The sequence below is a fragment of the Anser anser genome (genome assembly GCF_964211835.1).
Source record: "Anser anser genome assembly, chromosome: 12".
Lineage (NCBI taxonomy): Eukaryota > Metazoa > Chordata > Aves > Anseriformes > Anatidae > Anser > Anser anser.
In genome coordinates, this window is record NC_139733.1 from 23,618,780 (window position 1) to 23,643,395 (window position 24,616).

At 45.2% G+C, this 24,616-nt stretch overlaps 3 protein-coding genes across 7 annotated transcripts in view; 1 reads left to right on the forward strand and 2 right to left on the reverse strand.

Moving 5' to 3' along the window:
- Positions 1-345: 345 nt before the first annotated feature.
- Positions 346-2,401, reverse strand: RPL32 (ribosomal protein L32). The gene is made up of 4 exons (XM_083795528.1): positions 2,087-2,401; positions 1,521-1,621; positions 1,113-1,294; positions 346-521 (listed from the first exon to the last, which is right to left on the reverse strand). The coding sequence occupies exons 2-4, from the start codon at positions 1,614-1,616 to the stop codon at positions 392-394; spliced, it is 408 nt and encodes a 135-aa protein (XP_083651654.1). The 5' UTR covers positions 1,617-1,621; positions 2,087-2,401; the 3' UTR covers positions 346-391.
- Positions 2,402-2,657: 256 nt separating this feature from the next.
- On the reverse strand, positions 2,658-6,114 carry MBD4 (methyl-CpG binding domain 4, DNA glycosylase). Its single transcript, XM_083795518.1, has 6 exons — positions 5,538-6,114; positions 4,911-4,985; positions 4,171-4,305; positions 3,800-3,949; positions 3,376-3,479; positions 2,658-2,849 (listed from the first exon to the last, which is right to left on the reverse strand). Exons 1-6 carry the CDS (start codon positions 6,097-6,099, stop codon positions 2,772-2,774), a joined length of 1,104 nt encoding a protein of 367 aa, XP_083651644.1. The 5' UTR covers positions 6,100-6,114; the 3' UTR covers positions 2,658-2,771.
- Positions 6,115-6,228: 114 nt separating this feature from the next.
- Positions 6,229-24,616, forward strand: part of IFT122 (intraflagellar transport 122) — a 32,519-nt gene continuing 14,131 nt past the window's right edge. For 2 of the 5 annotated variants that reach the window (XR_014571481.1, XM_083795500.1), the window contains exons 1-18: positions 6,229-6,377; positions 6,568-6,634; positions 7,563-7,647; positions 8,483-8,561; positions 9,346-9,422; positions 9,850-9,916; positions 10,928-11,074; positions 11,418-11,579; positions 12,514-12,589; positions 13,067-13,258; positions 14,031-14,169; positions 14,791-14,993; positions 15,458-15,595; positions 16,282-16,446; positions 17,290-17,487; positions 19,108-19,248; positions 20,926-20,979; positions 23,153-23,314. Coding sequence is in view for 4 of the 5 variants with exons in the window: in XM_083795500.1 (XP_083651626.1) it covers positions 6,337-6,377; positions 6,568-6,634; positions 7,563-7,647; positions 8,483-8,561; positions 9,346-9,422; positions 9,850-9,916; positions 10,928-11,074; positions 11,418-11,579; positions 12,514-12,589; positions 13,067-13,258; positions 14,031-14,169; positions 14,791-14,993; positions 15,458-15,595; positions 16,282-16,446; positions 17,290-17,487; positions 19,108-19,248; positions 20,926-20,979; positions 23,153-23,314 (2,193 nt within the window). In the remaining variant the exon portion in view is untranslated. Of the gene's footprint in view, positions 6,378-6,567; positions 6,635-7,562; positions 7,648-8,482; positions 8,562-9,345; positions 9,423-9,849; positions 9,917-10,927; positions 11,075-11,417; positions 11,580-12,513; positions 12,590-13,066; positions 13,259-14,030; positions 14,170-14,790; positions 14,994-15,457; positions 15,596-16,281; positions 16,447-17,289; positions 17,488-19,107; positions 19,249-20,925; positions 20,980-23,152; positions 23,315-24,616 lie in introns of those variants that run through there. The other 3 variants (XM_083795501.1, XM_083795502.1, XM_083795503.1) reach the window with 3 other exon arrangements.

The following is a 24,616-nucleotide window of genomic DNA, read 5'->3' on the forward strand; positions in this document are numbered from 1 at the left end:
TGTTAGCCATCATAATGACACTACATTCCTACTGGGTCTACCGGGAGCCTAAAGAACAAGGAAAAAAGAATTAGGTGCCTTTTCCTTAGGCTCTACTAGGAATTCAGTTCCTTCCCCTTAGGCATGCTCTGAAAGGGGATCTGGCTCCACTCCACCTGAAGCACAAGTACCCAAACGGAAGCAAACACCTTAACCAAAGCAAGAGCTGCACAGTGCACTGCTGCCACCCTACTGTCAGACGGGCACCAGCTGGGGGTGCAGGCAGGGCTGCAGCCCTGCTGGCCAAGCCCCAGGAAGCCGGCAAACCAAAGCCTCCCCTTCCGTCATTGAAAACATTCACCAGAGTTTGTGTTCACGCTTTATTAAATACATCCCAGATGCAGGAGGCCGTTTATTCGTTCTCCTCGCTGCGCAGTCTGGCGTTTGGATTAGTGATCTTGATGGCAAGCTGAGCTGCTCTCTCCACGATGACCTTGCGGTTCTTAGAAGACACGTTGTGAGCAATCTCTGCGCAGTACGACCTGCGGGAAACAGACGGCGCGGCACGCCTCAGCGCAGCGCCCCGACGGCAGGGCGCGCAGGGGGCTGCGGCAGAGTACAGAAGCTTTCCTGGACAAGACAGGAATCACGGCCCGCATCCCGGTGCCCAGCTGTCCAGGCCTGAAGGCACGTGCTCAGCACCAGAACAGCTCAGCCCTCGTTTTCCTTCTCGCAAACAAAGAGTCACCGAGATCTTTTAATGACTACTTGTTACTTTGTGTTGGAGAAGTGCTACGAGTAGATGGCTGCAGTAGATTTAGGTTTGTGTCTTAACAGATGCAAAGCCACAGCTGGCTGCTATTTTACCAAACCAATGCTGTCAGCACCATTTTAACGTGGTGTTTTCACCAGAGGTGTGAACGTGCCAGCCCCGAGCAGCTTTCTGTACGCCTCCCGCCGGTGCCACAGCAGCACTAAGGAAACCGAGGCAGCCCTTGTGTTCTGAGAGCTGCAACCCCCCAGGTCTCCCCTCACTGTGCTCCCCTCTGCCCCCTGCCCCCAGCACCGCTACGGGGTGGCAGCACACAGCCGCAGCTCGGGGCAGGGAACAAACCTGACAGCCGCGGACTTACTTGTTGCTCATCATGAGCACTTCCAGCTCCTTGACGTTGTGGACCAGGAATTTTCTGAATCCCGTGGGCAGCATGTGCTTCGTCTTCTTGTTGCTCCCATAACCAATGTTGGGCATCAGAATCTGACCCTTGAACCTCCTGCGAACTCTGTTATCGATACCTCTCGGTTTCCGCCAGTTGCGCTGAAGAAAGAGGAGAAAGAATTGATGCTCAGTCATGAAGCTAAATCAGTCTGAAAGCGCCCACATGGCAATGCCAGCTTTAGCCAAAACTGACCTCCGAAGAGGCCGATCCTACAGCACGACCCCTAGCGCCAATGCCCGGCCCTAATTCGTCACCAGCCCCCAAGGCAACCCCAGCTGGTTTCCCCGCAGTCATTCAACAAACGAAGTTCCAGCGAGCTTTTACCTTAATCTTGACATAGCGGTCCGACTGGTGGCGGATGAACTTCTTGGTCCTCTTCTTGACGATTTTGGGTTTCACGAGAGGCCTGAGGGCCGGCATGGTGCCTGGGACAGACGCAGCGGGCTGAGCACGGGCTCAGCGCGGAGGCGCCCCCCGCCCGCCCGCCGCGGCTGTCGCAGGCTCTCTTCCGCCCGCCGGGCACCGCGAGGCCCTCGAGGGAATGGGCGCGGCCCTGCCGTCGCTCTGCCTCCCGCTTCCGAGGCTGGAGGAGCACGGGGAGCTCCCCAGGTGCGATCCGGGGAGGTCGCGCCGCTCCCGCCCCGCTCGGCCCTCACATCCCCGCCCGGCCTCCCCCCGCCGGCGGCGCCCCGCGCCCCCCGAGCCCCGGCCCGCCGCCCCCCGGCCCCGCCGCGCCGCCCGCTGCCGAGGCCGCCGGGGAGCTCCCGGCCCCGCTGCCGGCCCCGCTGCGGGCGGGTGGCGGGGCGGGGGCCGCCCGGTGGGAGCAGCCGGCCGGCTGCGAGAGGCCCGGCGGGGCGGATGGCGGCGGATGGCGACGGCCGGGCCCTCACCGTCCGCGCGCTGCCGCCGTCCGCGGCCGGGCCCGCCGAGAGAGGGAGGCGGCGCCGCCGCGGGGCCTTATGGGGCGGGGGGCGGTCCTGGCAGGGCGACGCTGCGACGCGCGCGCACGGGGCGGGCACCGGGCCCTCGCAAAGCTCAGCGCCGCCGCCGGGCGGTGCCGCCGCGCCGGGTCCCTCCGGCGGAGACGCCCGAGGAGAGGGGCTCGGGGCCGCCCCGCGCCGCCTGCCCGCAGGTTACGAGGCTGCCAGGACCCGCCGGGAGCCCCTTCCGCCAGGCCCTTCCGGGCGGCTTCCGCCAGGCCCCCGGCTCGGCAGCGCCCCCTAGCGGCGCATGCGCGCGGCCGCGGCAGGAGCCCACCCCCACGGCGCCCCGCCCCCACCCGCCGCACGCACGCCCCGCCCCCCCGGGGCCGCGCCCCCGGCCGGCACGCCGGAAGTGACGCAGCGCGCGGCTCCGCTTCCGGCTCAGAGCAGCCGCGGTGGGACGGCGGCCGCACGGCCCCGGCTCCGTCCCGCGCCTCGCCCGGCGGCGCTGACAGACGGGGGGCGCTGGCACACGGGGTGGCTAAAACACGGGCGTTTATTGAAATCGAACAGCTGCTGAGCGCTTCCTTGGTGCAGGGGCTGCCGGGCGCCGCTCCACAACCGGGACCCGGCCGCGGGGCCCCGCCGGCGGTCAGCCCACGCCGAGCTGCTCGCGGTTCTCCCGGAGCCAGGCGTGGTACGTGGTCAGCTTGTGGTCCTGCGGCTGCACCTGCGGCACAACCACACGTCCTGAGCCCGCTCCTGCGGCGCCCCCCGCAGGTGTGCTGCCAGATGGAGCCCGGCGGGCCGCCAAACGCGGCCTGCAGGAGCTGCAGAAAGGCACCGTGACAGAGCAAAACGGTCCGGTCCTCCCCCTGCCCCCCACGGAGGCCGGCACCAACAGGATCCCGCACGGCAAAGCCCAGCGAGGACGCCTCAGGCACGGCAGGATCCTGCTGGCGCTAGGCGTAAGAACCCGACCCTGCACTGCGGCGCCTCACCCCCCCCCGTAAGGAAGTAAGAAAACAGTAAAAATGGAGAATTACAGAAAAAATCAAGGTGACATCAGCCTTGACTTAAAGGCTCAGACTTGCGAAGGGCATACTTAGCGAATTCAACTAACTGAAGAAAAATTGCTCTCTGATTTTTCAATCCAAGCCAGTACATAGGCAGAAGTCCCACAAACAAGGCGGCAGACTCCCGCCACCTGCAGCACGTCTCAGCCCCAGCCCCGGCAGAACAGCAGCACCACGCACCTCTTCCCATTCGTTGACACAGAAGATCCTGTAGGAGTCGTTTCCGTATTTTCCAATTCCGTGCAGCTCAATGGGGTACTTCCACTGCTTGGTCAGGTACTCATCTAGAACACACAGTCACAGACCTCACCGCGTGCAGACAGATCCTAGAAAGCAAGTCTAATCAAAACGGGATATTACCCCACGTCCATTTTGCAATATTTTAAATAAAAAACACGGCCAAGTTAACAGTCCGAGTTACTCAGTTAAGACCACACGATCACAGTTTTGCATACCTACAACCAACATACCCCAACGCTGCCTGAGCTAAGCCACCACCCACACTTGCCAAGGAAAAACACCACAAAGCACTGTTTGAAAATAATGCTAGTTTTCTCGCTAGTATGATTTAGAGCATTCCACAGACTTGTCCAGGAATATCTACCTGAAAATTTGATTATAGTCTTCGCTCTGAGCGCATAGAGGCCGAGAGGTTTCAACAGCTCTGACATCTCCTTCCAGTCCGCGGTCCTGGCTATTTCAGGAGAAGGGTACTTGTCAAGGAACTCCCAGAGCACAGGGATCGCCATTTTACCTAGCCAAAGAAATCGTCATCTCCTTTGATTATCAAGGTACACTTCCTGGAGTGAGCTTTTGCCGAGGCAGGAGACACATATTAAAGCTTGCTTTTTATATCAACACAAGCTCATAGGTATTTATTCTTGGGTTAATGCCACAAAAAATTGGCAGCTGTCCTGATCCTATGATAACACCACCCAGCATCTATACAACACAAAACTGCATTACCCCATTTACCTGACGTCTTATTGAGAAATATGGTTGCAATGAGCAGTTTCCACGGATCGTGGAAAAGTGTTTCTTGGACCAAGTTAAAAGGAGAACGTGGAGGAGTCCATTTCCTGAAGGCCTTCCTTCTAGGCGGGCTTGGAGCTGCGCGCAAAGGCAATAGAAGAAAATGTGTTGGGCAGTAAAGGATGGCATTACCTACTTAAAGGGAAATAATTTTAAAAATGAACTTGTGAAGCAGATTCACCAGTGGGGCACCACGTGCGGGTGACTCACGCACTCTCTTTTGCAAAACTGCGAGGGAACACGCGCTGTGCGCTGCAGCGCTGGCACAGGATCGGGGCTGCCCATCCGTGTCCCCGCGTGCCATACCACATACGTTCCCCCCGAAGGGGCCCTCCATGGCCATCCCTCCACAGCTCTCCTCGCGCTCCTGTGCGAGCGCAGAGCAGCGGCCGCAGGGCTCCCCCATGACGGGCAGAGTACCCCCAGCGGGACGAGAACCTCCCCCGAGCCCACCCACGCCGACACCCCGCAGCCGCCGGGTGCCAGGGGGACGTCTGGCTGCGAGTACGGCCCCCCGGGGGCCCAGAACGGGGCGAGAGCAGCACCAGGGCAGGAGGCAGAGCCGGGCTGGCACTGCACGTGGCCAGCCTGAAACTGGAAACGTTTCCTGAAACACCGCTGCGTCCTGAGCCAGCCTATTCCTGCCTCCCCAACAGGATCGGTTTCCCTGAAGAACGCTGTACCTTCTTTACTGTATTTACTTGAGAAGTACGGACTTGTTTTCCTCCTCTCCACCTGTGTTCGTGGGACAGACCCTTCTGTAAAGAAGTAATACTTCAGCATTACAACGGAAAAAGGAAAGCATCTATTTTGCTACCATGTCTCATAAAACATTTCCTTTTGGTTGTGACGGAAACGCGAGGATTTCACACGGGTGTACATTAGGTCAACGTGCTTCCGACTCCCCGCAGCACTCCCGTGTTGCGGCTGTACGAAAAGCCTTCTGACGATTAACGCCACTCTGCTGCGGTCTGGAAAGCCGGGCTCAATCTACAGCCAAGAATTAAATGTTGCCCGCTCCCTACCGCGCCAGCCCAGGTGTAAGTGGCCTGCTTCAGGAAGCACACCGACCAACGGGGCAACGACACTGCAGAGTCCGTGCAGGGGCGGGACGGCTACCGCGCCGTGCGGCTGAGGGGACCAGCAGAGTTTCCACTCTACGTTCAGCTACATTGCCGTGGGGGAACGAAAGGGAAGCGAGACACATGCAATGTCGAAGCAGCCCGACGTGACCCCAGACGCTTCCGTCCGGTTCAGGAGACCCCCGGCGGGACGAGAGAGCAACGTTCTGCTCCGAGACGCGTCCGCACCTTGCGGCACTGCCGAGAGGCTTCCCTCGTCGCCGGGCTGCGGGCCGTCAGCGACTCCCTCGGCGCCGGGCGTAAGGCCCCGGCTGCCCGCGTTCCCGTGGCCCGCCGCCTGCCCGGTTCCCAGGGCGCTGGGCTCCTCCTCAGGCCTCGCGGGGGGCGCTTCGCCAGGGCCCGGCCCCGCGCCCGGCCGCCTCCCACGAGTCGGGCGCCGCGCCCCTGCGCCCCGAGCGCCCCGCGCGCCCCGGGGCCGGCTCCCCGCCTCCTCGCGGCCCTCCGGGGTCCGGCCGCCTTCCGCCTCCTGCCCGCCGCGCGCCCCCCGCCGCCCCTCGCGGGGGCTGCCGGCCCGGCTCCTCTTGCGCCCGCCTCCGCCCGGCCCGGCTGCGGGGCCTCCGGGGCGGCCCCCCGCGGGCGCTGCCCCCCGCGGCTCGCCGCCGGCCTCGGCGCCCCGCGCCCCGCGGCCTCGCGCCGCCCCCCGCCGCCGGCCGCCCCCCGCCGCTCCCGCGCCGCTCCCGGCCGGCCCGCCCGCCGCGCGCCCTGACGTCACGCCGCCGCCCGGCGCCATGCGGGCCCCGCCCGCGCGCGGCGCCCAGGCCGCCTCCGGCACCGCGGTCACGCGGCCCCACCGGCGCGCGCCCGCCGCCCTCCCGCCCTCGCCGCGCGTGCGCGCTGCGGCCCGGCCCTCGGCTGCCCCCTGCCGCCGGGCGCCCCCTGCCGCCGGGCCTCGGTGCGCACGCGCGTTGCCAGGGCCGCGGGCGGCGGCGGCCCGGCCCGACCCAGCCCTACCCGGCCCGGCCCGGCCATGCGGGCCGCGCTGACCTGGCGCGACCAGGCCGAGCACTGGTGAGCGGCCCCGCGGTCACGGCCCCGGCCCCGGCCCGGGCAGCGCCGAGCCGAGCCGCCGGCCCGCTGCGGGGGTCTCTCCCGGTTCTCGTGACGGGACGCCGAAGGCCGCAGTTGGGGTGCTCTGTGCGCTGCCGCCTGCCGGCACGGGGAGCCGCTTAATCCTGTTGTGTGTTTGTCTTCCCCGTAGCATTTATGACCTGGCGTTCAAGCCCGACGGGACCCAGCTGATAATTGCTGCTGGAAACAGGCTCCTGGTAGGGAAGCGGCTCCTGTCCTCCTCTCGTGCAGTTACAGCTGTACGAGTGTGATTTCTTTCACGTTAACTTAGGAATTTAAACCACCCCAAATCCTCTTATCTCTGGTAGTGCAGTCTGATATCTGCATATGTATTAGCGCAGGCTCGCTGTAAAGTGTTCTGAGGCTTTTTAACGTTTCTTACCCAGCTTTAGGCTCAATTTCCAAAAGTAATGGACTTGTGTTGCTCGTGTCGTCTTGTACTCTCGCGCTTCACAGAGCGGTTGGCGATCCGCTGACCTTCATCCAGAGTCTGCATGGTGGCATGGCGTGCAGCGCTCTGCTCTCACAAGTGCCATGAGAATTTCTGTGAAACGCAAATTTATGTCCGTACTTTGAGAGCGGCTTCAAGTAGGGCTCCCATCAAGCTCCCTGGGTCAGCATGCCTGCCGCTCGCCCGTCAGCAAGAGCTGCTCACAGTCTCCTCCAAAGCTTTCCGACGGGATGGGTGTGAGAACTGCCCGGATGGCTGGATGGATTGCACAGCTACAGAGAGATAGTTGGAGCTGAAGGAAGGCAGGCTTCTTAATCTCCAGTACTCACAGAATGGTGCATTTAGTGATGGTCCTTTCCAGTAGCTTACTGTGTTTAAATATCTAATGTGAGGAAGGAAAGGGATGAAGCAAGGTGAACAGGCCAAACAACTTGTTTGGAAATTTCATTTGTGCGTGTGTTTTTCTAATGCTTAGTCTTCTTTCTTTCCAAATGTTGGAAGAGAAGCGCTACGATAAGGAAAGCTGCTTTTCCACTTTAAAATGCCTTGTTTTGTGTGAATTGTATTGCATGCAAAAAAAACAAACAGATACAGACTTGTTGGCCTTAGGTAATTTTGTGCCATAGTCCTCATTTGGAAGATTACTTTTTTTCTTCTTTCTGTTGTTTATACAGGTATATGATACTTCTGATGGAACCTTAATTCAACCTTTGAAGGGTCATAAGGACACGGTATACTGTGTGGCTTATGCTAAAGATGGTAAATACCCCTTTTTTAGGATATCATTAGTTTGTTTTGTAAAGTGCGTAATAGCTCACATTTCTTACTGCAAATTGATAAAGAATTCAGGATTGTTCTAGTAACAGCGTTTTGAACACTTGTGCATGTGGTGTTTTGTTTTGTTTGTTTTTCATTGGGAGTTCGAAATGCCTCACAAATGCGATGTGCAGAAGGAACTACTGTATTTTTACCTGTACGGCTACCCGTTAATCCCGGAGCTGTAGTCCCCACCTCCCCTCCCATTACACGTCGTGAGGTAATGTCAGGAGAAAGCTTGCCCTAGAGTTTCCTCTTTCTAGTACTCCACTTGCCTGGAATTTTTGTTCCAGTAGTTCCTCTCCCAAAGCTTCCCAATTTTCTGATCCTTCGTATGGTAGCATGCTCGGTACAGGTCATCTTACGCTTCTAGTTCGTTCGTTGCTTCTGGTGCTCGTTCTGTGAGGAAGTACTGTGTGGGGGTTCAAAGGACGTACTCTCAAACACTAGTATTTAAGTTAGAGCCAATACCTTTGAAAATATATCACATTTCTCTTGACACTGGTAACAAATCTTCAACCTGTGACTGGCAGCGGTGGAAAGACCATCTCCTTGCTTGCATTACTGGGCTTTGACGAGGCAGTCTCCGAAGGAGTATCAAAATAAAGCCACTGGAATTCCACATAGAGAGGTGCAGCCGCATCAAGACACTTACGGTGTTAGGCCCGTTATTACTTGAGCCTTGTCCCGCTCAAGAACACCTTGCTCTCTCTTTGGTTGAATAATTGGAGTGCAAAGGATTCTTGTGTATGCGATTTAAATTATATTTAATTCCTAGGCAAACGTTTTGCGTCTGGCTCAGCTGATAAAAGCGTGATAATTTGGACTTCAAAGTTAGAAGGAATTCTGAAATACACGTAAGTGATGCCTTTCAATTCTGTGCGCCTCAAATACAGCCTTTGATTATGCCCTCTGCTGTCAAAGAGTAAGTGATGTGAGAGTTGGAAGAAGGTTAACTAAGGTCAGAGAACATGCCAGTGGCTAATGGGAGAGGGAAGAGGAAAAGAATAGTCAAAGTACCCGAATGAGGCAGGAAAGCAATTAAAGGCATTACAGAGGGTGGGAAGGCTTAGATTAATCTCTGAATTTAGAGAGCTGGCAAAGAACTAGGGAAACTTTGTAGGTTGAGATGAAATGAAACGGAATATAACTGATCTGTATAATAAACCAACTTAATACATAACTAGGTCAAAGACCAAACTAAAGGTAAGGTTTGGTACTTTTTCTCTCAGCGTACTTCCATATTTCTCTTGCTTTGTTTAATATGTCATCTCTTTTAAGCTACATCTTCAAATTCTGTTTCTGAAGGTGTGTGTACAATTCTTACTAGTTATTGTACACGAGCTACTGCACTGGTTAGGAGCATAGAGTTTGGATATAGCCTTTAATCACATCTCACAAACCACCACCTACATACATTTTTAGGTGGTCTCGATGAAACGCAGTGAATCCTGCCATTTAGAGACAATTTTTTCAGGTTTTATTATTGATTTAGTTTACAGTAATTGCAGATTAATTTGATGTAATAGAAGATGATCAAGTTATTTCTGCCATCTGGTGAGCCTTTCTGCTGTCTCGCTGAAAGTCAGAAGAAGGCATTTAAGAGTGATTTATTGAAATGCGATTGTAACTTCATTCTAGGCATAATGACTCTATACAGTGCGTTTCATACAATCCTCTTACTCATCAGTTGGCATCCTGCTCTTCCAGTGATTTTGGTATGTCTTCTCCTCGCTTTTCCATTAAGTCACTGAATTCCATAAAAGTTGTGTAGCTAAGCTAACCACAGATATGTACGGCTCTTTCTATCCAGAAGAGATACGTTAGCTAAAGTTAAGTAACATTGGATTCTTAATTATATCACTTAAAGTCAGTTGGAAAGGACTATGTAGTGACATGTCCTAGAATAAAATGTACTACGTTACTGTGATTTTTCCAGAGAGACCCTTCCTTTATTAGATATTTCCCCCCTTTACTGATTATATAATGTGTATTTAAATGTCCTTCTAACAGTGATTGAGACTTTGATGCCTTTGAAGTCCAAACTGGGTTTTCTGACAATATTAGTTTCTAATTTGAAGACTGGTAAAAGCTTATAATTATAAAGCTATAATTTACTTTGGATTTTTGTTTGTTTTAATCAAGGTTTGTGGTCTCCTGAACAGAAGTCAGTCTCTAAACATAAAGCTAGCAGTAAGATTACTTGCTGTAGGTAAGTTTTAATAATTACCTGTGTCATTTAAGTTAGTTTCAGTACAAATGGCTCAAATAATATGCAAGCTTAAAGGAAAAAAGTTCAAGCAAAGTAGTTCAATGTCTGTCAAGACAGGCTCCTAGTATGAGAGGGGCTCTCCTAACTTGCTGAGTAGTAGCACTGCCTATTGTATGCTGCTCTGCCATTTTCATTATTAAAATATTTTAATAGTATTTAGAATGCTCCAGTAGAAATAAGACTAATACTCATCAAAGATGATTTGTTCTTTCTTGTGTTGTCTTCTCAGAGAGCAGCTTTTTTTGTTTGTTTGTTTCACTTTAAATAGTAAAGGGTCTGGGAGGTTTATCTGGTACTGTTAAAACCAAGTTCTTCAGAAAGTACCAGGGAGGTGCTCTGGTTTTGAGCTGGTGTCTTAATTTCTCTCTCCATCTGTTTAGCCAACTTGTGCAGTGACAGCACAGGGAAGTTGGAGGAAAGATAATTATACTTTTTTTGTAGAGCTGTTCATCTTCCGTGTTGTTGGTATTTGCAGAAGGTGATACTACTTTCGTGGGGAACCTGAAGCAAGGCTACATTAATTTGTGTGAAGTCATCCAGCTTACTGCAGTAGAGACAAGAATAGAAGCAGGTCTCCTCTAACCCAGCACCATGCAGTTTCAGTGTTCTAAATGTAGCTTTTAAAAGTCTGGTCTACTGTCAACGATCTCATTCTCAAAAATGTATGTGCTAATTAGCACGATAGAAATATCGCAAGCAGATGGTATCTTTATTTTTTTTTCTGCTTTATTTGTGTGCGTAATAAAATGTTCTTGCTGTGAAGTGCATGCTGGTGCCATAAATGTGGATGTAGGTGCATAAACAAATTATAAAGATTACTGGCTATATCCCAGAACTCCCTTTTAGAAATACATTTCAGTCTATTGTCCCTATTTGAGTATGCTGTACCGTTTTACCTTCCTGATGCTTGTTTTTAGTAGTTTGCTCTTCTGTATGTGTATGTTTTATCAGCTGGACAAATGATGGCCAGTACCTTGCTTTGGGGATGTTCAATGGCATTGTCAGCATACGGAATAAAAATGGTGAAGAGAAAGTTAAAATAGAGCGTACAGGGGGTGTTTCATCTCCAATATGGTCAATTTGTTGGAATCCATCCAGGTAAATAATTTCACTCTTCCTGTTTTTTCATGCTGACTAGCTAATTCTTGATAGCAGATAGATCGATAGCAGAAAGGCTTGACTTTTAACCGTGCTGGAACAGATTAATGGCGAATATGTTACTTTTTATATTTTTTTAGTGATTATGTATTGGGGTTTGTCTTTGCCAGTGTTTAATTACATGGAAAAACTGGGAACAAATTCCGCTTAGGTGTCATAAACATATCTTTGTCTTTGTTGTTGGGTTTGTGTTTGGATTGGGGGAGGGAGGGGGGAACCTGTTTACACTTCAATTCAGAGGCGATATTGTGACATATATGTGAATAAACTATTGCTATTGCAGTAGGTGGGAGAAATTTTGGAGTAGAGCAGATCAACAAGAGGAGTCAGATAACAGCCATGTAGAGGAGATACCAGAATTGAAATCCAGCCCTGGCAGTAGGCAGTGTAGTGAGACAAAAGTAGAAGACCACGAGGAAGAAGAGACCCCTGTGGATTTCAACTTGTGAGTGAAATTACAAAGGAACATACAGACAGACAGACAGATGTGTATCTGTGTTACCCGGAAGAGCAATTTACAAAAAGCAGCAAAGGCAAAGAGTATTTATGCAGGTTGCAAAACCGGGTATTCAGAAGTTAGGAAATCCTGGATTAGGAGTTGCAGGTATAATACTAATTTATTCTGCCAGTATGTGTTCATTGTGAGATACTTCTTAAGCACATGGTAGCATGTTTTTTCTCACAAGCGCATACCTTGCTCGCTGAGCAAAGGGAAGGGGCTTACTGAACAGTTAGCTTTTCAGTAGTTTTTTTTTTTCTTTTTTTTCAGCTTATGGTTAGAAGCATTATTTGCAGCAGAATGCTCAGATTTCCGTCTCCCTTCTTCCTAAGCAAGACTGTAGGGAAGGTGACTCTGACGTTTTGTTCCAAGTTGGACAGATCGTGTCAGAGTACCAAAATTAACAAATCTGATACTGAGCCCTTTCCTCAGTATGCTGCGGGTCTGGCAGGAAAAATTTCCTTTTCTGCCTTGCGTTCTCGTAGCTGTGGTTCAGTTTTGCTTAGCTGTATTGTTTTTGATGTTACGGTGACTTTATACTACTGTAGCTAAGATCAGAATCTGGGCCCAGATGCTTCATTTGTTTAAAGGACCACTAGTTTCACTGCACCTGCTACTTACATAGCAGAATCAAGCTTTTCAGTTATTCCTGTAAAGGAGACTGATTTTTCTTTTGTCTCTAAGCCGTCTTCCTCAGTTTTAAATGGCAAGATTTCTCTGCTGTACTTCCATCTGGTGGTTGTAGGTTTTTGTTAGTTTTTTGTTTGTTTTGAGTAATTTGAAATATATTCTGCTATCCTATTACTTGGTTCTGTTGCTCTAAGAAATTTACGAATAAGTTACTATAAAAATTACCATTAACTTTTTCTGTTGTTGTTAGAGATGAACGCAATGATACTTTAGCTGTAGCCGACTGGGGTCAAAAGCTTTCCTTTTATCAACTTAGTGGCAAACAGGTATGTTTTTGGAACGTGGTATGGTATTTCTGATTCTGCTTTGTGTACTGTAGACAAAGTGCTTGTATGTCAAGGCTTTATGAGCTACATTAAATGTTTTCTGTTCTCCAGGCCTGTAATGAATCTGTCATTCCCCACCACCTCACCCCCCCCAAACCAGATTTTTCTCTAGCTCTTGCATCTCCTGTGGCAACTCAGCTACTGTCTTAAAATTCTTGTATTAATGCCTTTACAGCTTCTGTGACTTTTGGATGTAATTTAGAACTGCCTTTTGGAATATTAAGATAGACAGTGTTTCTAAGGTATTGAAAAGTTGTGCGTGGCTGGAGAGATGAGGAGAAAGGTCTTGGTGACAGCAGTTGCCACTAAGAAAAAGATCCTTGCGTTTATTTTCACCCGTTATTGTTGTCTTGGGAAAATATGAAATGATCCTTTTGTTAATATTTTTTATTTATGTATTTTTATTTTCCCTTGTAGATTGGGAAGGACAGAATGCTCAATTTTGACCCTTGCTGTGTCAGCTATTTTACGAAGGGAGAGTATATTTTACTGGGAGGTTCCGATAAACAAGTTTCACTCTTCACGAAGGATGGTGTGCGTCTCGGAACCATAGGAGAGCAAAGTAGCTGGGTGTGGACATGTAAAGCTAAACCAGACTCCAACTATGTGGTGAGTAGGTACATTTTACTGATACTTTCACAGACAGTGAGCCGTAAGGCAATTTTCAAATTCATTTGTCTAGTCTGTATGTCCCTACTGAGACAGCAGAACCTAAACACTGTTTAGTGAGCTCCTAAAATATTTCAGCTACCACTGAAATTAAAAATATCCTGCAGAAGTAAAATGTGGGCTGCAGTATGGCAGTAAATGAGTGTAATTCTTGCTTTCAGATGGTAAGTATTTGCTGCATTTTGATTTACAATGAGGAGGGTTTGGGAAGGGAGGAAAAGGAGGAGGGAAAAAAAAGATAATGACCTCTAAGTTGACCAAATCTAGTTCCGTGATGGGAAGAAAGTTCCATGATGGGAAGAAAGTTCTGAGTTCTGTTTCTGTGTGGAGTTTCTAGCTTTATACCTCGTGGAAAATACCAGCAGGGCAACTGTTAGTCATAAATGCTGCAGTCTGTGCTAATACACAAATGTTAAGAGATGCAGAGCAGATTAAAAACAAACAAAAAACACTAAAACCACCACCGAAAGAAAACAAACAAACAAAAACAACAACCCAAAACATAAACTTAGTCTATGATAGCATCAATCCTTGCTTTGCACTACAAAGGTCAACAGCGATTTTGACACTGTTTTAGTACAAGTAAGCTGTAATTGCTTTCAGTCTATACATTATGCAGGAAGAGGAACATAATGCTCATCAATACTGCAAGTTTTGCCAATTCTCACCTACACGTACCAATTAACTAAAATTATTTTCTCCTTGTGTTCAGGCAGTAGGGTGCCAGGATGGAACAATATCCTTTTATCAGTTGATTTTCAGCACTGTTCACGGACTTTATAAAGATCGCTATGCTTACAGAGACAGCATGACTGATGTTATTGTCCAACACCTCATCACTGAACAAAAAGGTAATTTCACACTCCCAGGCCAAAGCTTCACTGTCGTTACTTTTTTTTTTTTTTTTAAATTAATATCCATTAGAACGCTTGGAATAAATGCTTCGTATACCAGTCAGATTGTTGTCACTTTCACAGTAAAACTGAGAATCCTTTTTGCAGGATGAGAGTGCAAACTTGGGTTCTGGAGGATCAGTGCTGACAAGCTTAGTGAAAGATGTGGGGATTTGAAAGGATGATGGGAGGGGCAGAAGCTTTTAGGATAAGATTTTAATCTGTACAAATGAGATAAAAATACCTATATATAGGTAGATAGATATAGATATTTTTTTACTTGCAACCTCAAAGGTTTGTGCTGATTTTTGTTTTTTGTGCTCATTTGGCTTTTTATGGGAAGGGATCAAAATACTGTTCTGGAATGTGCAGTTGAAAAAAAAAAGTGGAGGAAGATAACCTTCTGTCCACGTAACAATTTATATAGATGCAGAAAAACAAACATATCCTAGCAGCAATCTGCTTTTAAATATAGGTGCTTCAGAAAAAATAAATTTTAACTTTATACTGGGTTTTTCTGACTTAGTCTGTTATTTCATGTCAGCCTATACTGTGTTTTTTGTTTTTCTTTCCCTCTAGTTAGAATAAAAGGCAGAGAGCTTGTAAAGAAAATTGCGATCTACAAAAACAGATTAGCCATCCAGATGCCAGAGAAAATCTTGATTTATGAGCTATACTCAGATGATTCTTCAGATATGTATTATCGGGTGAAGGAAAAAATAGTAAAGAAATTTGAATGCAACTTGCTGGTTGTATGTTCAGATCACATAATTTTATGCCAGGTATGTGCCTTAAAATTAAAAGTAGTCTTGGGGTGTACTCAAACTTGAAGGTAGCTGTCCAAATAGGTGGTAGGAAAAGTTTGATATCTTAAGGGGAAAAACTGTAACGGTTTGTACTATTAGACAATGCAATGTGTTACAGCGCCGACACACTAAGCTATAGCTGTGGCATGCTGCAGGGGCCCTGCTTTAGTAAAACAGTTGCCATAGAGAACTGTAGCACCCAATGTAGGGAAACTTTTGGGCAAAGGTGAGCTGCAAAAACAGCTGTGGGTTTTTTGGTTTTGCTTGTTTGTTTGTTCATAGCACTAAGAAGCCTTAAAGAATTCACTCTGTTAAATTGACTGACATTCTGATTTTTTTGTATGTAAAATAGGCACACATAGCATAGGTATAAATGCAAAACCTCAGAGGCACAAGGGTTTTTTCTTTATGCAGTATTGTGTACGTTACTATGTCTTTAGGAGAAAAGATTGCAGTGCCTCTCATTTAGTGGCGTTAAAGAACGGGAATGGCTGATGGAATCTCTTATTCGTTATATTAAAGTAATTGGAGGACCTCCAGGAAGAGAAGGCCTCTTAGTTGGTCTAAAGAATGGTCAGGTAACACATAATGTCTGGTATGTGTCTTTTCACTGAAAATGAAACCTGTTTAACGCTCTTTGGGGGAGACCTTGAAGAGCAGCATGTTTTCTCATAACCTAAAATTTTATTTGATGGAATCTCATCTTGTTTTTAAAAACGATTGCTTCTTTCTTTCATTTTCTCTGGATACAAAATTTACGCAAACTTGCTTGACTTTTAAGCCCATATGTTGCTAGAACAACTGACAAAAAACGAGGTCTTGGTGAACTGAGAGAACATTTGTCATTGGAGAGGGTGGTGGTGTGCATGTGTGTGTCCTCTGAGAGTTGCAAACTGGAGCCCATAGATATTGATGTTAAGGACAGAAGTAGAAAGGAATTTGAGATCTTTAGTGTCTTCTGTATCAATGTTATACTTTCCTTTAGTCATATATTAATGTAATTGTTAAAGTGGAGGACTAAAAATTTCACGATGTTTAGCAAATGTCCTATTTGTATGGGCTTGCAAGCTAGAGTATGTCTGGAAACAAGTCTTGAATTTCAAGATACTTCAAACTGAAAGTGTTTTTATAATTTTATTTTACAATTTCTCTGGAAAAAAAGTTGCAATTGCATACTTTATACAGCATTAGCATTTGTACTCACTGTGTGATTCCTAGTACTACGAACAAAAACCTGACTGATTTTGGTTTCAAATATGTCTAGATTCTGAAGATATTTGTTGATAATGTCTTTGCGATCGTCCTGTTGAAGCAATCCACAGCTGTGCGCTGTCTGGATATGAGTGCATCTCGAAACAAGCTCGCAGTGGTTGATGAAAACGATACCTGCCTAGTGTATGATATTCATACCAAAGAGTTGCTGTTTCAGGTAAAACTTAGTCTTGTTCTCACTCCCTAAAAAAAAAAGGGGGGGGAGGGTTAGGAAGAGATTGAGAACACAGAACGTAACAAAAGTTTTAAGTTCAAATAACTTATTTAAGCCATTAATCTCAGTTTGTAGAACGTAACTATTTCTCAATGAAAACTACTGTTTTAGAGTTAGTAGATGAGGAATTAGAAGACAGGAGATGTGTGAGCAACAGCTGAATAAAGAACACTTTAACAAGTGACCGTTTCAGGTTAATTTAGAGCTCTGTCCTGGTTCCTTTTCAAGTATTAGTGTTAACAAGAATTTCGGCTTTATCATAATATGAACACAAAGCCTAAACTTGTTTGTTATGTATTCCCAGACTATAAAATGAATAATAATTCTCTCTTTATTGAAAGCTTAACAGTCCCTCTGAGTGTTCACTCATTTGAAGTATTTTCAGAGAATACTGTATAGAAAGTATGAAGTGCTACAAAGACAAGGTCTGTAACTTTCTTTTAGTTACAGGCACAAAAATGATCAGTTCAGTGTGGTAGCTAGCAAACAGTTTGTTATTGCGGAATAGTATGTTCTACAGTTTGATAGTATAGATAATTACCAAATGCAAAACAAAGAAAAGACAATTATAGCTGTTGAAATGTAAAATATGGCTCTGTAAATCTGTTTAGGAATATACGAGGCTTTAGATTATTGCAAATGTAAATAATAAATACACGTGCGTGCATGTGTGTGCGCACATACCCAGGCTATAATAGGTCAAATGTTCTATCTGAAGGATGCATATTTCTTAGGACAGATTATGTGGTTGTATCTGTTGTAATCATCAGTTATTTTGTTCTTTAGGAACCCAATGCTAACAGTGTGGCTTGGAATACACAGTGTGAGGATATGCTTTGCTTTTCTGGAGGGGGTTACCTCAATATCAAAGCTAGTAACTTCCCTGTCCATCAACAAAAACTTCAAGGCTTTGTTGTGGGTTACAACGGCTCCAAGATCTTCTGTCTTCATGTTTTTTCTATGTCAGCTGTTGAAGTTCCACAGGTAATCCTTTTATCTCATTAAGTGTTGCTTTACATTTCATAAACATCAGTGTTTAAGAAGTGAAGAAGCTTTTATGAAATTTATCAGTATTCTGTTACCGAAATGATTGCAATTACAAATCTTCTTTATTGCCATATAAGATATATTGCATGATCTATTTTATTTTTATTTGATCATAATGAATCTAATTTCCTTTTTGCTGTTGATTCTTTCTACTTCTCTACTTGCAAATGTACTTATATTCATCTTTGCTTTTAAATTTATGGTGCGGGTGTTACCTCTTCCTGTACTTTTAATGTAGTCTGTGTACCTTTCTTCAACTTTTCATTTTATTTTCCTTATGAGTACATCAAATACTGCATCATCTAAGTGTATTTAGGTAATATTTAAGCTGCATGCTTTAGTCTGACTGTATCATGCACGTGTAGTCTTTATATTCCAAGTTTATAAATCGCCATCCACAAAATGCTATATTCTGTATTATGGGAAGCAATGGAAGAGTATAAAGCAGTCTAAGAAACAAACAAAAAAGGAAAAAAAAAAACAGTTTCTGACTCACTTCTGACCCCCATTTTTGTGCAAGAGTCGAAATTCAGGGTCAACGAAGAAAAATGTGCTATGTGCTTTTGTTGAACTAATGGGTATCCTGTGTTAGATCCCTGTCCGTTCTGTAGACGTTAACGCTGATTAATTAATTAGACCCCTTAATTGAAGTCTGGATTGTCCAGCATGGTTGGTAGCTGTGAGATATACCAAGCCTAGCGTGCCTTTTTTCAGTCTGTCTTTGGAATGCTTTAGGCAGGTTATTCAAAAGTGTACTTTGGTGGGAGAGAGTACCAGAAAGTATATGGTTTTGAGCTAAATTGATAAAAGTAACATGGAGATCAATGTGCATCCTTTCTTTACTTGCAAACCCAGAATTAAGGAAGCAGCAGCGCTCCGTGCTCATTCAGAGGGTTTGAACTGCAGCTGCAGGTCCCTGAGCCTTGTTCTGTTTGCATCAGCCTGCAGCAGTTGACAGCGTTTCTCCTTAACTTGCTTTTAGGGCAGGTCCTTAGGAGAGGTCAGCATCTTCTGGGCTTAATAGTTTCAGTCTTGGTAAAACAGCTTTGTCGTCAGGTTGGCACAGTGGAGTTACTTCCTCACGATGCCCCTTGCTCTTGGGTTTGAATATTTCTAGGGATGCTTCGTCCTGGTCTGTTGGGTAACTTGTCATGCTTGGAGCCTTTGAGAACAAACTGCCCCCTCCTTTGCTCTGTCTTCATAGTATTTTCTTTAAAAACAAACAAAACAACAAAAAACCTTCATACATGATATCTAGCATGTACAATGCTCAGAGGAATCAGAAGAATTCATTAACTACTTCCTAATGTGCTGGGAAGTGGAGACTTCAAGGTGGATGAGTTTGGAATATAATTAACCAAGCTAGTCTGCAGATACACTGATAACTCCCCCAGAATGTTATTCTGCATGCTGTACAAAAACATACATTTATTCCCTGTGGAATTTCATAGAAGTTGTGATTGGAATGTATTTTTTTCTGACTGTGTATAGAGAATTTCACAAATGTACCTCAGTATTATGCTTTCTAATACACATTTTTCCAATGGAAATCCTCAGTCTGCACCCATGTATCAATATCTGGAACGGAAAATGTTTAAAGAAGCGTATCAAATTGCATGTTTAGGAGTGACTGATGCTGACTGGAAAGAACTGGCCATGGAAGCCTTAGAAGGACTGGAGTTTGAAACAGCTAAAAAGGTAAGGTAGTTATTCGCTTGATTAGCAGATTTATTTATTTATTTATTTATTTAATTTGCTGTCATTGTAGTTTCTTTTTTTTTTAATTGCTGGAATACGAAGTGGTGTTTCTGTGTTGCTATCTTACTTGCCCTAGGCATGGTCTGTGTTATATGCAAGATCTGGGATGAGGTTTTAAACAGAGATCCATTTTTTTTCTTCTAGATAAATGCCATGTTCTAAATAAGTGCTAAGTATGAAGAAAGGCTTTTTAACATCTGCTGGAAAATGAGCTGATGAATTCGAGAAATAAAACTGGGAAGTTGTTCAGTGGTGCTGCTCGCCACCAGGTGGCAGCAAAGAATTTCTCAGCTACACCTCCCCCCCCAGCGCTATAAATCTCTATTCTTTGTGTCCTCCACCCCAAGTGTTTAAGAGAACCTCAGTTTAAATGTGTAGATTTCACTGTTTTTTACTTACACGTTAGTTTTCTTTGAGGATGGTGATAGCATGTCATCATTTTAGTCACCTTCTATCAGGGATGTCTCGTTTTTGGGAGTAATATGTAGGTGGGTGTATACCAAAGAACAGTTTTCTCTGGCATAAAATACTTTCCCTATTTTTCCTTTAGCATCTTTTTTCAAATAAGAGAGGGCAAACTGAGTTCAATGCCATAAATATTGTATGAAAGACAAAGCATTCTAAAAATATGCAGGGAATGGCCTGCAATGATAGGCATCTTTTAATAACAGATTTTTATTTTTTTTAGGACATTAAATGCTTTATTTTTCTCTTTTTTCATGAGGTGGAAGCATCAGAATAATTCCAGTTTCATAGATGGTTTTATGCAAATAGATACTCTTAAAAAGAAGTTTTCAGTGCCTCCTTGGAATTTTAAAGTAGTGCCCTCTTAGAATTAGAGCGGATTAATGTGAACAAAAGCAGCTTCTTGACATTAAAGGCTCTCGTAGTTCCTAGTCCGATCTGGTGTAAGCAGAATATTCTATGCCCTCTTAAGCATTAGTTTGGCTAGAAGTCTTGAACACGCAGTCTAAAGAGTTAAATTTCTATTTTTTGATGCCTGTCAAGAAGAAGTGCTAAGCTGCTGTAACTTGCACGTGACTTTGCCACTTGGGACTTTGGGCTGCACATTTATCTCCATTCGCAAAAGATATTACACCGTCTCCCAGTACTTCTGTCTTGTCTTCTTGCTTTCTTCTCCCTGGGCTGCTTCTATACTGAATTTTTCAGAATGGTATAAAAACTATAAGCATACATGTATTGTTTCAGCAATACAGTCATTTATATGTTATACTTGTAATAGACTCCTTAAATTTTAGTGTGTATCCTGTCTAACGGAAAAGTAGAAAAGCTGTAAAATAGAATAAAAGCATATAATATTTTAAAAGGTATTTCGCGTTTCCTGTGAGACTGACGTGAATACGACTACTAGTCCCTACCTTCACCGTTTGTTTTCAGTGATAGCCATTCGAGTTGTCCCCTTGTCATATTTATTGTAGTGGCTGAGGGGCCCCGGCTGTAGTAAGAGCGCACCAGGTCAGGTGCTGCACAGACACAAAAAACGGCGTGTTGCTGTTTGTCCTACTTGCACGAAGACAGCTGGATTTATGTGTAACAACGTTTTGTTGGTTTCCTGGCTTTTCAAGTAAATTCCTTTTTTTCTTTTTTTTTTAATAGGCATTTACCAGAATAAGAGACCTTAGATATCTAGAATTGATCAGCAGTATTGAGGTAAGAGAACGTTAAAGATAGTGTAAGAAAACACGCTGTGCTGAAATAAGTGCTTTCTATTTTGGAGAGATGTCTGTTCAGTTAGTGCTTCTGACTGTTGGATTTGTGTTCAGAGTGAGAAATCCTGATTAGCAGAGATGACTCTAATTCTAGTCATGGGACTGAAACTTAACTGGGAGAAAAATGCGGTTGTGGGACAGTGCACTGTATGAGAACTTAGAAGCATTCAGCAAACTGGAAAAATATTCAACTAATAATTGGTAGAATACTACTGTGCTAATGGATCTTAGTACAGAATACTTCATAAACATGAGTTAATTAAGCCTTTCCTTACCCCCTGGAGGTAGGTAATTACTATTATCTCTTCTCTGCAGAACCTGAAACAGGCCCAGAGAAATAAAATGACAAACTCAAGGTCTTATGACAAGTCTGTGACAACTGGAAATAGAATTTAGGATTCCTTACTTCCATGCTGTGTTCTAATCACTACTTCTCATTCTTTTCACACTTCTTGATAGAATTTCACTTGACAATAACTGTCTGTCACGAGCACATTAAAAGACATGCTCTCTTGTCCTTTTACAAAGACCACTTGATGATAATGCTTGGTTTGAAGATCTGTCTTGAGATGGCGTAAAGGGGATTCCTCTATCTCATGCTAATTAGATTTACACCTTCTCTGAAAGACCACATTCCTTGCCTTCCATTCCTTGCAAAGCTATCCTGGTTCTGTCAAAATGTCAGCCATTTGTTGGTTGCAGTTAACTTTTTTCTTGGTGTCTAACATGGGACAAGTTCTGTGCTAGGAGCACCCTCCCCCCCCCCCTTTTTTTTTTCTTACAGGGTAAATAAGTAGATGAGAGCATTCTCTCACCAATAATAACCTTTCTTTTTTACCCATGCTTCTCCAGATCTGCATCTGCTGAGAATATTCTGGTACTGTCATGTTGTAGTCTGTTTAATTATTAAGATTCCCCTTGTAAATCGGCATAAACTTACTTTCAGACTTCTTGGAGATGCTTCTTCTGAAGTGAGAGTTCTGCATCGTTGCTTACTGTTTCTTGTGGTATATTGGATTCCTCTTCAGGCTTGTAAGGGTGTAATTAAGCACACATTTCATTAATAGGACTGTTTTCTCTTGGTAATGACACTTTTTTCTAATTGATGACAGTAGGAAACATAACCGCCAGATCTTTTTCTCTGGCAAGATTATGTGAAATCTTTCAAAAATGGTGTAACAATTCCTCTGATTATTATTTTAATGAAATTCTAAAAGGGAACTTTCAACAGCAGCTTAATCAATAAATGTGACTGGAAACAGTGGTGGTGAGGGTCTCCTTTGGCAGCAGAGATTCAAATGTGTATGCATGTGGAATGGTTTTGCCTCTTTAGTGCAGTTTTCGTTGAATTTAGTTCATAGCTATGTATTTTCGTATGGGATAGACTAATCGTAACAATTCTATCCGAAGCCGGGCAATGATGCATTTCTGAGATGCAGGGTAAAACAAACGCCTGTACGCGTGCAGTATGTATGGCATTGCTCCATGTCTGATCTGCGTAAAGGCTGCCGTGGCACTGCATGTGCTTGGCATGTGTGGTAGCTTGCTGCACAGAACGAGCACTTCCAGTTTGCAGGAGAATATGTGCAGGCGCTCTGAGGTGCCTCCTGAGCTCTTGTATGTGGTGACAGAGTTAGTGGCGCTATACTTGATTCAGAGGCAGGTTAACATGCTTTGCGACTCTGCTTATTGCTAAGTTATTTTCATGTTTGTTGTTCTCCCCGCCCTCACATATTGTTAATTTAGCCAAATTATATGCTACTGAGTTTCTATGGGAGAAAATAAGGAACCCATCAGATACTTTTTTTTTTTTTAATAGCATAACGATAGTGTCTGTTCGTTTTCATATAGGAAATCAAGAGAAGTGATTGTTTTCAACAGTTTGGTTTGTATAGTGACATTTAATTTTGCTTTTCCTAATTTTAATTAAGAGATTGAATCTTTTAATTATAAATTCACCCAAAATGTAGGAGAAGCATAATCATCGTATTGTGTTACGGGATTTTATTAACAGCTAAAATCTGAGCTTGAAAATCCAGCTCCTTCAATGCCTGTTTCTCACCTGGGTCCTGATCATCTAGAATGTTCTACATCTTGTTGTTTCTTTTTTCCAGGAGCGGAAGAAGCATGGAGAAAATGTCAATGAACTGTTCCTAGCAGATGTTTATGCCTACCAGGGAAAATTCCACGAGGCAGCAAAGCTGTACAAAAAGAGTGGGCATGAGAACCTAGCTCTGGACATGTACTCTGATTTACGCATGTTTGACTATGCAAAGGTAGTAGTTCACAACTGATGCAGAAATACTAACGTACCTGTAAATGTTTTCAAACTATGATCCTATAAAAGGCCAGGATGAAAAGCAGGTTTTGCGTTCCAACTTTCTCTTTTAGTTGGCTGAAGTCCATTTAGGCTTACAGGTGGGGAAAACGTCTGTCTTCTGTGTCTATAAGCAATGGTGGCATTTTTCTTCAGAGTCTATAACTGAGGTAGCAGATTGTGCATTGTGTAGTCTCAAGTGTATCCATGTGGCTCATGGCTTTTCAGTGAATTTTTTAATAGGCACTACCAAGGGTGACTTCGGGATTTTGGTTATAGGGTGTCATCCATAGTCATTTTCCTTTTTCAAAAACTAAAAATCTAGTTTTCATAGTGATTTCTTTCCCACTGGTTGCTCAAGAATCCCTTTTATTTATTTATTGTCTTCTGAAGTGGAGGCGTGAGGTATGTGCACCATGTGTTTAATTCACTTCCCTGTTATAACAAAAATATTTTTCTTTCATAGTTTGAACTTAAGCATTTAAGTCTGTATTAATATATTTTATGAACTGTGTAATATACTAAACTAATATATTTTTGTTCCCTAGAGAATTTGCTTCCCAAGAATCAATCTGTCTTGGCATTTTTTCTTAACTCTGTCCCCATGTAGAAATAAATTGAACCGTTTTAACAAGTGATGTTTTTATACGGTGATAAGAAAGCATCATTTACCTTTTGTCTTCCACGGTGTTTTCATGTGAAGATCACTGAGAAAGCATGCAGTGTTTAGTGTTGTTCATCACTTGTCAGAGCCGTATTCTGTCCAGTACTGGACAAAGACTTTACCATGACATGCATACAAACTGTTTTAGCATAGATTCCATGAATTATGCTACAGAGAGCTTCTTCTTCCAAGAGCTTAATATATAAATACTTCGGGGTTTGGCTGATGTAAGTTGGACTGCTGCTATTTTTGGCTGGTGAGTCTTCGTTAGCTTCAGTGTTTTGGCTCTTCTTGAACATAAAGTAATTCATGGATGAAAATTTTCCCATAAGCCTTCATAAGAATCTTTTAATTCTTGGCACTAGTCACATTTATATTTAGTGGAGAGCAAAAGGTCTTGTGCCTCCTATCCTTGAGAGTAATTCCATGCAGAAGAAACTAAAGGTACTTATTAGCATTTGAAGGAAGCCTCTTGTGCAGGGAGTGCATGATGCACGGAAGAACATGGGAAACGCCCTTGCTTGCCAGGTATTTTTTCTAAGGAAAGATAGATGTATGGGGGATGGGGGAGGAGGGGGTTAATGTTGCCAGAATTAA